At 43.7% G+C, this 16654-nt stretch overlaps 1 protein-coding gene across 3 annotated transcripts in view; it reads left to right on the top strand.

Moving 5' to 3' along the window:
• The window catches only part of LOC126194628 (intraflagellar transport protein 43 homolog), a 117353-nt gene that overhangs the window by 33729 nt on the left and 66970 nt on the right, over positions 1 to 16654 (top strand). For 2 of the 3 annotated variants that reach the window (XM_049932793.1, XM_049932795.1), the window contains exons 3-4: positions 6350 to 6432; positions 10278 to 10307. In XM_049932793.1, the coding sequence (XP_049788750.1) occupies positions 6350 to 6432; positions 10278 to 10307 (113 nt within the window). The remainder of the gene's footprint in view (positions 1 to 6349; positions 6433 to 10277; positions 10308 to 16654) is intronic. The other variant, XM_049932794.1, reaches the window with a different exon arrangement.

The following is a 16654-nucleotide window of genomic DNA, read 5'->3' as shown; positions in this document are numbered from 1 at the left end:
GCAACAACAATAGTTTACTTTTCATACAGTAATGCAAATGTCAGCTCCACATTCATGGCAGTGATTGACTGGAAAGTCTCTGTCACTGATCTCCTGGTGTGAGTTTTTGATAATAATGGTGGCAGCCCATTTCCAAGGTTGCTTGGGGCATTATTGTAATGGTGGGCATTGAAATGGAAACTTTCATTCCATTCTTACTTTGGGTTGAAATATAGGCAGTCACTTTTATTGTTACAAAAGATCTTTTCTAAACAGAAGTGAGGTAAATGACAATTATCCAACATTGTTTACAGAACTCATGCAAATGGGGAAGAATGGATATGGATATAATTTATGGCTTACAGCAACATAGTCATTGATGATTCTTACATACATTTACTTAGAACAAGGTAAATCATATATATGGTGTCCCTCTTAAGAGTCATCCAGCATATTTTCTCTGGTGTGTTGGCAGCTATTTGCAACTTTGTTTTTACTGTGCATATCTGGAGTCAGTGTCAGTTCATTTTCCATTACAAACAGAATGATTTTTACAGTGGAATTTTATGTGCCCATTCAATAAGGTGGTCCCAAATTAGTCAACATTTATTAATAAGGACAGTAAAACTGTTAGTACTTCTAGTTTAACAAGTATATTTAGGAACGACACTACAACACATATATGTCACAGAGTAAGTTAACATGTGTACACGTTAGCGTTCAGATAAGCACTGAGTCTCAGTCTAGCGGCCGCTGCTCGGCTGGCCGCTTAGGTGGCGCCGCTGCTGCATGGCTGGCAGGCAGACAGCGCCGCACGTAGAGGACGTGCGTAATTGCGCAGCGGCACTTTAAATGATCGGCGAGTCACAACACTTTTCCCCCCTTTGAAATTGTTGCACTGGTCTTGATGGATGTGTCCTGGAGATGGCTGACGTCCATAGGCGTTGTGTGACTCGACGTAAAGTCTCGAGGAGGAGGCTTCCCGTACGGACGGAAGTGTCCCCGATGATAACGGGTCGAGATGACAGGAGACGTAGGGGTCGAATCTGCTGGGGCCCCACGCACCAATCTGCCCGTTGCGGCAAGTCCAGTTGATATGACAGGAGACATGGGCGATGCGTCAGCGTCTGTTGGAGGAGGAGGCAAGCAGATGTACTCTGACACTGGTTGGTCCTCCGGTTCCCGCATGGGCATGTCGTCTGGTGGCATCCGTTCTGGTGCTGGCATCGCGATGACGGGTAGAGGGCGGCGTTGTGAGTATGGAGATGTGCCAAGATCCCGAGCATCAGGGAGAGTCAAGGGTGGTGTGGCGGCATTCGGAACAGGTGTTGTTGGCACCCGAGGCCGAAGCTGGTCCGAATGACACACTGCAACACCTGTGTCCGTCTGGATTTCATACAGGCGTCTGCCACGGTGTCTTAAGATGCGGCCCGGGCTCCATTTTGGCCGCCTGCCATATCCCCGTACCCAGACGAGGTCGTCGGCGGTGAACCGGCCAAGTGACGGCACCCGCGGCCGGGAGGTGGGAGGCCACAGAAGATGAAGTAGAGTGCGGGGCTGTCGGCCATGTAAGAGCTCAGCCGGGCTGTGATCGCACATGGGGGTGAAACGGTAAGACGCCAGGAACTGGAGAAGCGCCTCATCAGCAGCAGAAGAAGTCAGAAGTTTCCGCATTTGAGCCTTAAACGTGCGGACCAGTCGTTCAGCCTCACCGTTGGATTGTGGATGGAACGGCGGGGCCGTGACATGCGTAACACCGTGACGAGCACAAAAATCCGCAAAGTCAGAAGAGGCAAATTGCGGACCATTATCAGTAACAAGAGTAGAGGGGAGGCCTTCCAAAGAAAAAATGCGGGCGAGAGCACTGGTGGTTGCTGCGGTGGTAGGTGACGTGCAACGGACAATGAAAGGAAAGTTAGAGTAGGCGTCAATTACGAGGAGCCAATAAGTACCTAAAAAGGGTCCCGCAAAATCAGCACGAATGCGCTCCCAGGGCTTCTCAGGCGAAGGCCACGGTGACAAAGATGACTTCGGGCCAGCGGCCTGTGACGCACAAGGGCCGCAGGCAGCGACCATGTGTACGATTTCAGAGTCGATGCCAGGCCAGTACACATGACGGCGCGCCAGAGATTTGGTGCGCGACACACCCCAGTGCCCCTGGTGAAGGAGGCGCAAGACCGAAGCACGCAAAGACGCGGGGACCACAACACGCGGCGAAACATTGTCAGTGGAGAGGAGGATAACACCATCCCTAGCCGTGAGGCGGTAGCGCAAAGGGTAGTAGTTCCGCAACGGATCAGAAGTCTTAGCGGATGGGCGATCAGGCCAACCCGTCTGAATACAGCGTAAAACCCGGGAGAGGGTAGGGTCAGAACCCGTAGCAGCCGCCAGCCTGTCCCCAGTGATGGGGAACCCGTCCACAACCCGCTGCTCGGCAACATCCAGGTGGAAACACAAAAGTTCGTCCCTATCGAATGCCTGATCAGGGCCCATGGGGAGGCGAGACAAAGCATCAGCATTCGCATGTTGAGCCGTTGGCCGGAAATGAATCTCATAGTTGAAACGGGACAAGTAAAGAGCCCAACGCTGGAGGCGGTGTGCAGCCTTGTCGGGAAGTGACGTTGATGGGTGAAACAAGGAAACAAGTGGTTTATGATCCGTAACAAGATGAAATTTTGTGCCATAGAGAAAAACACCAAACTTATGAAGAGCATAAATGATGGCCAAAGCTTCTTTCTCAATCTGAGAATACTTTTGTTGGGCATCCGTGAGCGTTTTGGAGGCATAAGCAATGGGTTGTTCCGAACCGTCAGAAAAACGGTGCGCAAGGACTGCCCCAACCCCGTATTGAGAGGCGTCTGTTGCAAGGACAAGATGTTGGCCAGGTCGATAAGTAGCTAGGCACGGGGCCTGTATCAGCATAGTCTTCAATTTCTGGAAAGCCGCGTCACATGACGCGGACCAGTGAAAAGGCACGTTTTTATGCAACAGGCGATGCAATGGCTGAGCCACCGACGCTGCAGACGGTAAAAACTTGTGATAGTATGCTATTTTCCCCAAGAAGGCCTGCAGTTCCTTAACAGACGTAGGGCGAGGAAGGGCATCGATCGCAGCGACAGTTTGTTGAAGCGGACGAATACCATCCCGAGAGAGTTGAAACCCCAAGTACGTGATAGATGCCTGAAAAAATTGTGATTTCTGAAGGTTACACTTAAGACCTGCAGTCTGTAAGACAGTAAAAAGTGTGTGGAGATTTTGAAGATGTTCGTCAGTGGTGGAGTCCGTGACAACAATGTCGTCCATGTAATTGATACACCCAGGGACAGGGAGCAATAATTGTTCCAAGAATCGCTGAAAGAGAGCAGGGGCGCTAGCAACCCCGAATGTCAGGCGTTGGTATTGATAGAGGCCGAAAGGCGTGTTAAGGACCAGAAACTGCCGGGAAGCAGCGTCGAGAGGAAGTTGATGATAAGCTTCTGACAGGTCAATTTTAGAAAAATACTGCCCTCCAGCGAGTTTAGTGAACAGTTCTTCAGGACGGGGCATAGGGTAAGTGTCGATGAGGCATTGAGCATTTACCGTGGCTTTGAAATCGCCACAGAGACGAATAGCACCATTGGGTTTGGCAACTACAACGACAGGAGAGGACCACTCACTGGAAGTGACAGGAAGCAAGACCCCTGAAGTAGTGAGACGATCCAACTCCTGTTTGACCCGATCACGAAGGGCCACAGGAATGGGCCGAGCCCGAAAAAACTTAGGCCGAGCAGTGGGTTTGAGCGTGATATGAGCTTCAAAGTCGTGTGCACGGTCTAACCCAGGAGAAAAAATGGACGAAAAGGTCGTCGACAAAGAATCCAGTTTAGCATAAGGAATAGCGTCAGAGACAATATTGACAGAGTCATCTATGGAGAACCCAAAAACGCGGAAGGCATCGAAACCAAAAAGATTTTCTGCGTTGCCCTGGTCGACCACAAATATGGGAACAGTGCGAACGACGGATTTGTAAGATACCTCAGCATTAAACTGTCCCAAGAGAGAAATCTTCTGTTTATTGTACGTCCGTAATTGCCGAGTGACAGGGGACAGGAGTGGAGAACCCAGCTGAAGATACGTCTGAGAATTAATTATAGTGGCGGCAGAACCGGTATCCACTTGCATGCGAACATCTCGACCAAGGATTTGGACAGTGAGGAATAACTTCCCGGAAAGGGAAGAAGTGCAATTGACAGACAACACAGAATCAGAATCAGCGTCATGTTCATGGACGTCATTTATGCGGTCGGATTTACAAACGGAAGACACGTGACCTTTCTTTTTGCAATTGTGACACACAGCCCAACGTTGTGGACAATCCTCGCGTGAATGTTTCGTAAAACACCTTGGACATGAAGGAAGTTGCCGGGGATTTTGCTGCAGTTTCTTAGGGGTTTGTTTACGGCTTGGCCGAGGCTGCGCGTGGGAGCGCACTGCGGCCACGTCGGCCGGTGGGGACACGCCGCGCGCGTCGTCAACAGCGCACAGAGGTTGTATTTCCCCAACGTCACCCCACGCTTCTATTTGTGCCCCAGCGGCGCGAGAAATTTCAAAAGACTGCGCAATGGAGAGAACTTCATCTAAAGTCGGATTCGCCAACTGAAGGGCACGTTGCCAAACTTCTTTGTCGGGCGCCGACCGGATAATAGCATCCCGTACCATGGAATCGGCATAGGATTCTTTGTGAACATCAGTAACAAAGTGACACTTTCGACTGAGGCCGTGAAGTTCAGCAGCCCAAGCGCGATAAGATTGATTGGGTTGTTTGTGACAACGATAAAAGGCAACACGAGAGGCTACCACATGCGTTTGCTTTTGAAAATAGACCGACAGAAGGGAACACATTTCAGCAAAGGACAAAGACGCAGGATCCTTCAAAGGGGCCAATTGCGACAACAACCGATACATTTGAGGCGAAATCCAGGAAAGGAACAGAGACTTCTATGCTTGTTCGTCCGAGACATAAAATGCCAAGAAGTGCTGTCGAAGACGTTTTTCATAATCCGACCAGTCTTCTGCCGTCTCGTCGTAAGGAGGAAAAGGAGGTACAGCCAACGACGAGAACTGGCCCGCATTTGACGCCGCGACGAAATCGTGAATCGCCGCCGTTAGAAGCGTTTGCTGTTCAAGGAGATTTTGCAAGAGTTGCTCGACAGTAGCCATGGAACCCTGTGAGCCAACGGTGAAAAGGAAAAATCCACTACCTCGTCGCCAATTGTTAGTACTTCTAGTTTAACAAGTATATTTAGGAACGACACTACAACACATATATGTCACAGAGTAAGTTAACATGTGTACACGTTAGCATTCAGATAAGCACTGAGTCTCAGTCTAGCGGCCGCTGCTCGGCTGGCCGCTTAGGTGGCGCCGCTGCTGCATGGCTGGCAGGCAGACAGCGCCGCACGTAGAGGACGTGCGTAATTGCGCGGCAGCACTTTAAATGATCGGCGAGTCACAACAAAAACACGAATAATAACCAAACAGTGGAAAATCCAGGATAGACTGTAATAATGTTATGGAATGAAAGTTGCCACTCACCGCATAGCGGAGATGCTGAGTTGCAGATAGGCACAACAAAGAGACTGTCACAAATAAGCTATCAGCCAGCAAGGTCTTCCTTGAAAATAGTTCACATACACACACACACACACACACACACACACACACACACACACACACACAACTCACACATGACTGCAGTCTCTCTGTCAACTGAAGCCACAGTCTGACAAATAATAACCAGCACTGACAGCACTGTCTTGGCCCACACTGACTGGTACCATGTTTTGGAAGCACTGCTGGAGTACTGGTTATTCTTCATGTTTTAATGTCTGTGTTAATAAATATGGATAAGATGAATACTGACCTAGACTAATTTGCAGCTGCTCTTGTAAATGGACACATAATATTCCACTTTAAAGATAATGTTGTTCGTAACAGTAAACAAATGGACACTTGGTATCACATGAAAGGCATGATGAACAGTGTTTGTCTGGGCTGACTCCACCACACACTGAAAAAACGAAACTGCAAATATCTGCTGAAACACCAGAGAAAATATACCTCACAGTTCTTAGGGGGACATACTGCAGGTATACATCAAATGAATCTGAGCATGATTGATACCGAACTAAAAGTATCAGGCTTACTGATCATATCCCTAGCCATTAGCAGACAGAAAAAATTATAATCAAAACACACAATTTCCATTATGTGTGGCATAATTGCTTTAAGCGTTTAGCAAGCTTTTAGTGACAGTATAAAATAAATGAATTGTAGTTAGTTTATTCTTTTCATAAGTTGTATGCTTCATATTCTGTGTCATTCATGTTAGGAACTTGAGGATGCTTTGCCTGCAGCACCACCGAGATCTAGACGTTCTGGTGGGTGGGCAGATGAAGGTGTAAAATCTGGAAAGTAAGTATAATGATCCTTAAGCTGTATACTCAAACATCCTGAGCTTGAAACAATCTCCTTTCATCATAACATAATGCTCATTCATAAAATACTGAAGCTTTCAATGCAATGAACACTGCTTGTATAGCGAAGTGCATTCCTAGTCTGGAGCTTCAGATTTGCTAAATCTTATACTAAATATTTATGACATCTAGCTAAATAATAAGCTTAAGTATTGTAACCTCCCAACAGATAAATATATATAATTATATAATTCACTTTCAGTGTAACTACCCAACAGTTTACTTCCGTAACTTTGGAATAATAAAATGTGACTAATCTCTCAATAAAATTGTGGCTCACTTATAACCTTTCAATAATTGACTGTGAATTTAAACTGGTAAATTTTGGACGTCAGTAGCGCTGTGTCATGGCCCTGAAAGAGCATTCTGAGTAAATTGAAAATTCTTACCTCAATAAGGTCACCGGATAACGTGTATATATCTGCTCCTATAAGAAATTTTTCTGGCACAGCTCAGTGCAATGCTGGCCGATAGATTTGTCATGTATAAAAGGAAACAACTGATTTTTCTTTACAATAATCGGGATGACCATGGATTGGAGAAATTAGTAAAATCTTTAAATTGAGATGAATGATTGTCAAAAGTTAATTTTTATAAGAAAGATTATTATTAAGAGATTTTTAAAACATTTACACGGGACTTGATATAACAATAGTATATATGTGCGAGGCTGCTTTTACCTTATACTACAACGCTCAGGCACCGCCATCGCTCCCCACGACCGGCCCAGCCAACTCCATACACACGACCGATAGTTACAACTTACTCCAACTGCTACACAGTTCCTACTGCAGTCAATACTGCTCTCTGGTCTGAGATTCTCTTATAGCTTACATATCGCAGGCAGCGTGTGAGCAATCCATCAAAATTACATCTGCTCGAGTGCGCTAGCAACAAATTCCTTAATCATGGACCTCTTACAGTATAGCTGTCACTTGTTTTCAGTGCCTATCAAGTGAAAACTTGAGCTGTTCTCCTTTCTTTCCACTGACATACATTCTGTAAATAACAGAGAGGATTGTAACATTATAGACCAAGCAAGAAATATAAATCAAATTGGGCATGGTAAATGTACATTGAGAAATTGTACAACACAAACATGGCCCCACACTATACGTACACAAATTACAGTCATGAAAATTTAAATGTATACTTAAGACATAACCCATTTTCTCCACATGGAAAAGTGCCATTGTGCGGAGAAGATGAAAACCGTTTTTGAATAAATTTATGAAACTACCCCTGGGAACTACTAGCCAACAGTGCCATTCAACTTTTTCTTTATCTGAATGTTACAGTAATGAATGTACTGTGGGTGCCTCTTGGTTTATAAGTCAGTATCATATGTTAAACATCCAAGATGCTTTATTGCAATCATTAGTGATTTCTCATAGGTGAAACTGTAACTTCAGGCCTGAGAGAAGTAAGAAAGCCCAGCGGGGCCAATCAGGGTCAACCGACTGCCATGTGATCCTCCACCATAGGTGTCATTTGGGATGCGGTATGGAGGGTTGTTGGCCACTACTTCTCACATGAGTTGCTCCACTGTTGGCACCATGAGGCTGAGTGCACCCCATTCTAATCCTCCCACCAGTGGAAAATCCGTGGCAGCACCAGGGATCAAACCCGAATCCTCTGCGTATGAGCCAGACATGCTGACAACTGAGCTGCACGGGCGAACAGGTTGAGGTGGGAAACAACAAACAAAACTGAGGGGAGGTAACCACTCATTTCCAGCATGTTAGGCCTCTCTCTCTCTCTCTCTCTCTCTCTCTCTCTCTCTCTCTCTCTCTCTGTTGCTCTCTCTCTCTCTCTGTCCCTCCCTCCCTCCCTCTCATGTGTACTTTGCATATTCATGCATGCATGCCCACACACACAACCACACACACACACACACATTCAGACTCACACAAATGTATACTGACCATTAATACTTTAGAGATGGCGCCAGAGCACAGCTCGGGCCACTTCACTCCATTCAAAAGGCTGCACCCAAATATAGCTGAGGACATAATTTCTCAACACACGAGCCACCTTTCACTTGAAAATTGGACTCATTTTGTATGAGAACAAAGTACAAATGTCTTCCTGCCTTCTGCTGTCAGTTTCTACAATTATTTTGAAAGGAACAGTAGCAAATACTGTTGTGAATGGCTGAACCAATATGTGATCGAATTGACATAATTTTGTGCATGTACTCATTAGGCTTCACAGTTTACTGTAATCTTATTACTAATATGTCACATTTGTTGACTGAGCAAGTAATTTTGGAAACTCAAGACAAAGAAATTGCTAAATAACTCACCTGACACTTTTTTAATTTTGGAAGGATAATCGTGCTGTCATCATTATTTTAAAAAATTGTAATCTGTCAAAGAACTAAAGTAGATATGAAAAATAAATCTTGAACCTTGGTGCTTTTTTAGTGTGTGCTACTCTTGAAGTTATTTCAATACATATATTCCAGTAATGCTTTAAATTATGGTGTTTATGGCCAGTCTTCTTGACACAATATTCCACTAAGTGGCCAGTCTTCAAATTGTCAATGAGTGGTTGCTGATGCAGGTAGGTGTGTGGGGATTGTTAAAACTGGGAAAGGGATGGAGATGTTTGGGACAACAAGGGAGTAGAGAAGTATTGAGAGCAGGAGAGGAGTTGACAGGTTGCTCTAATGGCAATGGCAAAACTGGGATTAATTGTAAAATGACCAAAAAAAATTCTGACAGATATAGGGGACTGGGTATTATACTGTCAGTACACAGGAGAATTTGGATGGAAGATAGCAGGGTAGCAAGAATGAAGGCAATGGAGTAGGGAGGGTACAGCTGAGGGAAAGAATGATAGGTTACTGAATGCACTGCAATATATTGTGTGATATTCATCAATCAGTTGCAAGTGAGTGGTTACCTATAGCTAATTTTTGTATGTTGTTTTCATTGTGAAATTTCAGTTATTATACATTTTGCCTATCAGACAAATATCTTAGCTTTTATATGAATCTTTCAGCTGCAGCTCACGCATTATTCTGAGTAATTTCTGTATCAATACTTGAAATAATTTTTTCCTTCTCTAACACTCTCTCTCTAAACCTTTAATTTTCTTGTTCTATCTTCATTTGTTAGTTATTTTGATGTGCCCACATTTGTCTGTTTGATGTTAGACCTTTGGTAGGGAAACTGTGTGATATACTTCTGTTATAGTGATGTATGTACCTCTCTCTCTTTAACAGCTTTTTCTTGTTTGTTTTAAATATTTAGTTATATTTAATATTAATACATTCATGCAGTTCCATAGTACATGTTGTCTTCCTATCAGGTTTCGTATTAAGTTCTTTGGTGTGTACTGTTATCTAGCTGAAGTCCTTGATTATGTTATCGACCTTCCTCGGCAGAGAGCTGATAATGGTTTACGCAAAATTAAAGTAAATATTTGAAATCTTCTGAAATTTTGTCTTGAAGCAACAATATGTTGATCATCCTCATAGATACAAAAATAAATAAATATATGTTGTCAATATGTATATGAGGATAGTTTACTGCTGATAGAAGAGATGTTGAGCAGCAGATGGGTACAAACAGAGGATGATTACTTATTAAGTTTTTGTACAAAGCTATATTTCAGATAAATAAAGCGCATCCCCCCCCCCCCACCGTACACACACACACACACACACACACACACACACACACACACAAATAGTACATAAAATTCTATATCAGTATCCTATTTTACTTTTTCTTATATCTCATGCCTATATTAACACCATTTATGTTATTGTCACAGGAAACGGAGTGCCAGCAACATAATTGAGCAGTAAGTATTTGAGACTCTGCAAAATAACTCCATTAAAGAAGTATTTATTAATTGAATGGGCTTAATTGTCCATTGTAGGATAGTACATAGGAAATTAATAATAAAATAAATAATAATAATAATTATTATTATTATTATTATTGTTCAACATCAAATAATCAAATACAATCCCTAGAAATAATACACTTTCATGGCCTTGTACAGGTTATTCTTCTGAATATGTCTGTTTACAAATTATAAACTAAACTATATTATAACAATACACTTAGCATTTTAATGAATTTTATACTTGTTAATATACAGATAACAGTGTTGCAATAAAAAGAATTTTTTTTCATTAGATCATCTGTGAATTATTTAAAAGCATGAGCCTGACATACTTACACAGCAATTTTCATAAAGATAATGAACACATCTAGGGAATAAAATGGATTTTCAATTAAAATTCTTTTTAGGTGGTCTTTTAATTTGCTAATAAGAACGGCTTTGAGACTTTTTGGTAGGGCATTGGCTAGCTTCAGCCCAGCATGAAGCGCATTCCCACCCTCACCCCCGTCTCCTGGATAATGCTGTTGTGGGATATTAATTTTTCTCTTGTATTATACTGGTGTAGGGTTTATTGTACTTTTATTGTACTTTTAACGTGCATAAACCTATAATGGTAAGAACACCAAACTTTGAAGACATGTTTGAACATCATTCTCTGGGCACCACACACAATTCTGATAGTTTTTTTCTGGTGTATTAATAACATGGTTAAGTTAGTATGTGTTGTTGCACAGTATGTTTCTACTGCTGGCATAAATTTTATGAGAATAATGAGTGATAAGCAGTTTTTAGCACATACATATCCTTACAACATTTGCTAATCATGTTTACGGCAGATATGTTTTTATATAGCTTACAACCCAAAACAATCTATATGTTTGTTGCACTTGAGGTTGATTCCCAAGAATTGTCTCCAATTTACCTTTTTTATGATGTCATTTCCTGTGGATAATTTCATGACAAATTCTGTTTGTTTCCTAGTGTTAAATTCCAGTATTCCAGTCTTTGAAGCACTTACATCTAGATGGCTTTCATTGAAATACTTGCCTTTCTCATTGGTAACACTGTTGCACAGCACTGACAGACTGTCATAGGTTTTGTGTTCACAATTGTTGTATTGTCTCGATACATTTTTTTTTTTTGGGGGGGGGGGGGGGGGGGGTGATTACAGTGGGAGCCCCCTGCAGAAATATTGAACTAAGCTGTCTCTATAGTCATCCATAATTGTGAAAGTATTGCCAGTGCAGGATTTTGTGGATGAACTGACCTACTGATTATGTCTCATAAAAGTTAGATGGGATTCATGTCAGGCAATCTGGATGGCCAGAATGTTCTTCAAACCAGGCATGCACAATTGTGGTCTGGTGACATGGCACATTGTCATCCATAAAAATTCTATCATTGTTTGAGGATAGTCCATGAATGGCTGCAAATGGTCTCCAAATAGTCAAACATAACCATTTCTAGTCAGTGATTGGTTCATTTGGACCAGAGGTCCCAGTCTATTCCATGTAAAAATAGACCACATGATTATGGAGCCACCATCAGTTCTGCACCACACTCACATCCATTGCTCATCTGCTGCCATCATCCATTGACATCAGATTTTGTTGCATTGTCCTAACGGATGCAGTTGTCGTACATCCCACATTGATTTCTGCCTTTAATTAACACAGTGCTGCTTGTCTGTTAGCAGTGACAGCTCTAAGCAAACGCTGCTACTCTTGGTCAATAAGTGAACGTCATCAGCCACTGTTTTGTCTGTGATGAGAGGAAATGCCTGAAATTTGGTATTCTTGCCACACTCTTAACAGTGTGGATCTCGGAATATTGAATTCCCTAATGATTTCCGAAACTTAATGTCCCATGCGTCTAGTTACAACCACTATTCTGCATTCAAAGTCTCTTACTTCGTGTAGTGCAGCCACATCATGTCAGACACTTTTTCATATGAATCACCTGTGTGCAAATGACAGCTCCGCCAATGCACTGCTCTTTTATATATTGTGTATATGATACTATCACATACTGCTACTCCATTACTTTTGTCACCTCAGTGTATAACATTACTGTAAATCAAGAAAAGAAGGAGTCCCACTTCATATCTGATGTCAATAACCTTGTGTTTTGAAAGACCCAGTGTTTGTTTTAAGCAACACAGATTGCTTTCTGTTGCTCGTAAATGATCTTATTTACTCATAGCCAGTTCCTGTAATGCCCAAGTTCCGTACGTTGTCAAGTTATAATGTGAGTTTGACACAGTCAAATGCTTTTCCTAGATCAACGAACATTCCAGTAACATACTCCTTTTTTTCCATGGCAGTTATTTTTCCATCTATTAACTGTGCTGCGGCTACTGAAGTTTGACTTGTTTTTCACAAAGCCATTCTGATTTTCAAATATTAGAATGTGTTGACTCAGGAGTATCATTAGTCTAATATAAACAACTATCTCAATTACCATAGAAAATGCAGGTAAGATTAAGATGGATTGATAGTTTTTGATTTTAGCTTTATCACCTTTTGTGTAAATTGTGATTACCTGTGCTATCTTTAGCTTATCTGGGAAATTACCTGATGCAATTACATCATTTACTGCTGTGGCTACACCTTTTTAATGTTCTGATAGACAATCCATCCTAACCTGCAAATTTTGAATCTTTTAGTGACCTAACTATGTATTTTATGTCCTTGCTGTTAGTTCTGGCCAAGTATATGCTTTGTTTAACTGGAATGTGCTTATATCTATACTGGAGATAGTGGATTTTCCAGTAGAAGAAAAGTTCTCATTAAAAAGATTTGCAGTCTGATATTGGCATTTGATGATACTCCCTTTATAGTTGATGGTAAGATCCTTGTCCTTGCAATCCCTAAAGCTATTTATAACATTCTAAACAGCTACATCAGTGTTACGTAAGTGGCTATGTATTTACTTGTAGTTTATAACACCAGATCTATGTAATAATCATGATAGTTCTTAAATGCTAAGTCTATGATTGTTGCCATTCTTTACCATTACACATTGAAAAAGTCCAAGTTTTTATCTTGCTCATTTCACTTCATGATTTATCCAGTTATTTTTAGTATTTTTTTGTAGCCATTTACCAGTAAGGTTATGAGACATTCAAGCAATAATAAAAGTCTGTTGCAAATTTGCTGAAAGTAATTCAGTTTTTTAACATCATTGTAAGCTCATTAGTATACTGTTGAGATTTTCGACATTTGTCATCAGGGGTTGTTCTTTCTGTCACATATTTTCTCTTTTTCCTTCTGACAGAGATTTTCAGCTTCTATCAGCACCTGAGCAGCATGTTAGTTGTAATGTTATCAGTGCATGATTTGCTGCTGTCGACCTCTCTAGTGGGCTCATTTATCAGAAATGTTAATTTAAATTGATCTGGTGTAGCATTAATTTTTTCAGATGAAGTCATTAGACAGCCAGTCAATGTTAATATCTCCAGTTAGCATGGTGTTTTATTGCCATATTTACTGTCTATGTCAACAAGCTAGTAATTAAGAACTACTCCCTGCAGGTTCAGGGGTAAGAATAGGCCTGTGGTATCCCTGCCTGTCGTAAGAGGCAACTAAAAGGAGTCTCACACATTTTGGCCTTTATGTGATAATTCCCTGTAGGGTTTGACCTCCATATTTCAAAGTTCTTCTGAAGAGTGAGCCAATTGGGGAAGGGCACCTTACGTGGTGCATTGTGTCCATTGTGCATTGAGATCTTTAGCCCGCTTTCTCGTTGTTGCATTGCAATCCCACTCACTCTCCATGTCTTGGGCAAAGGTACATTCCCAGGTGCTGTTTCCACCATCCACTATGCTGTGTTGCTTTCTGCGCCGACGATGACCATGGACTACTTGTCACCTGGTATCCAGCATGGTGGCCACTCTGTTGTGGTGGGGCTGCCATGTACCCTATTGGTTGTAGCCCTCTGACAACACAGGGATTGCTCTGCTGATGCCTGTGCCATTAACTCCCCACGTATGCCAAGGAGTAGATGCCTATCTCCCTGGGGCATCGGATTCCCGGCAATGGCCATCCTGCCAGGTGGCCCTTTCTGAGGCTGGGTGGTGCCCGTGGGGAGGACCCTTGGTCGGAGTGGGTGACATCAGGGCGGATGACCCTGCTACTAGTATGTACGAGAGCTGATGGGGAATCCTGTGTCCATGAAGCCTCAGTTCTTTGTAGAGCATTTAGAGGACAAGTTTGGGGAGGTGGAGGGCTTGTCCAAAATGCGCTCTGGGTCAGTTTTGATAAAAACAGCATCCTCTGCCCAGTCATGAAGGTTACTCACTTGTGACAAGTTGGGGGATGTTTCAGTTACCATCACGCCCCATAAGAGTTTAAATATGGTCCAGGGTATTATATTCCATAGGGACCTTCTTTTGCAGTCTGACGATGAACTGCGTGCCAACCTAGAATGATAGGGTATTCACTTTGTCCGGCGCGTCCATCGGGGTCCGAGGGATAATCAGGTTGCCACCGGTGCCTTCCTCTTGGCCTTATAGGGTGACACATTACCCAAGAAGGTCAAGGTGATGGTCTACTGCTATGACCTCAAGCCCTATATCCCTCCCCTGATGTGGTGCTTTAAGTGCTGGAAGTTCGGCCATATGTCTTCCCATTGTACTTCCAGCCTCACATGTCGAGATTGTGGACGCCCATCACATCCCAATACTCCATGTGCCCCTCCTCCCATCTGTGTCAACTGCAGAGAGCATCATTCACCGTGCTTGGCAGACTGCAGGATCTTACAGAAAGAGCAGAAAATCGTGGAATATGAGACCCTGGACCGACTGACCTACACTGAGGCTAAGCAGAAGTTTGAATGCCTCCATCCTGTTCGCATGACTACCTGTTACGCCACTGATACCACTGTTCTAGCGTCATCAGCTCCACCTCCAACAGTCATCTCTCAGAGCCGGAAGACTACACCTGCCCGCTTGATTGTGTGGGGCACTACCCTGCCTGTTGCTCCTGTGACACCTACTTCGGGAGCAACCCCCCCCCCCCCCCACACACACACACACACACACACACACACACACACACATCAGGGGCAACCGTCCCCACTTCTAAGCCTCTAAGCCAGAGAAGTGTCCAACTTTTTCAACTTCTCTCGCTCGGAAGGGGTCCCTTGTGTCCCTCCCTTCCCAGGTTTCCACCAGTGGGAAGGATGATGCCTGCCAGCCCACCAGAGGCATAAGTGCCCACAAGCAGCTGGTCATAAGGCTTCACGATCATCCTCAGTCCCGGAGACTGAATCAGTGAAGCCCTCCCAGCCAGTGAAACCCGAGGAGCAGCAAGAAAAGTCAAGAAGAAGACCTCAAAGACCAGGGAACTTGCGGTGGCACCCACCGCACCGCAGCCTATGAGTTCTGCATCTGAGGATGAGGTGGGGATTCTGGTGTCCGCTGAGGACCTACATCTCGCCGGACCCTCAGACACCATGGAAGTCGCTCTCACATGTACTCAGTCGGTGGCAGCAGGTCACCCTGAGGCGTAACCTGCCTCCTTGAGCACTTCATGCTTTTCCAGGCTAATAATGACATCATCCTCCAGTGACATTGCGGCGGTTTTTTCTGCCACTTGGCTGAATCAAGACAGATTCTAAGCTCAACACCTGCTCTCTGTATTGTCTTCCAAGAAACCTAGTTCCCAGCAATGCGGACCCTTGCCCTTCGTGGCTATCGTGGTTTTTATAAAAACCGGACTCACTGTAACAGGGTGTCAGGTGGCATATGTCTGTATGTCCTTACCTCTGTATATTCTGAATTAGTGCCTCTTCATACAGCTTTAGAAGCTGTTGGTGTGAGGGTAAGAACGACCTTGGATATTACCGTCTGTGATGTCTACCTTCCTCTGGATGGTGAAGTACCTCTTAATTAATTGGCTGCTCTGATCTCCCAACTCCCTTTCCATTCCTACTTTTGGGGGACTTCAATGCCCATAACCCTTTGTGGGGTGGCGCCGTGATTTCTCTCTCAGCTCGACCTCTGCCTCTTAAATGCAGGAGACCCCACACACTTCACCGTGGTTCATGGCACTTATTCAGCCACTGACCTATCGCTTTGCAGCCCAGGACTTTCACCATCCATCCACTGGAGGGTTCATGACGACTTGTGTGGGAGCGACCACTTTCCACTCTCCTTGTCACTACCCAAGTGTCACACTTCTGGATGTCTGCTGTGATGGGCCCTTAATAGGGCTGATTGGCTGGTTTTCACATCTGCTGTCACTGTTGACACTCCTGCACATGGCACTATTAATGTGGTGGTCGGCGGGTCACTGCGT

Source organism: Schistocerca nitens, chromosome 7 (assembly GCF_023898315.1).
Source record: "Schistocerca nitens isolate TAMUIC-IGC-003100 chromosome 7, iqSchNite1.1, whole genome shotgun sequence".
Classification (NCBI taxonomy): domain Eukaryota; kingdom Metazoa; phylum Arthropoda; class Insecta; order Orthoptera; family Acrididae; genus Schistocerca; species Schistocerca nitens.
Note: the sequence above shows the minus strand (reverse complement) of the source record. Positions and strands in the feature narration are given on the sequence as shown.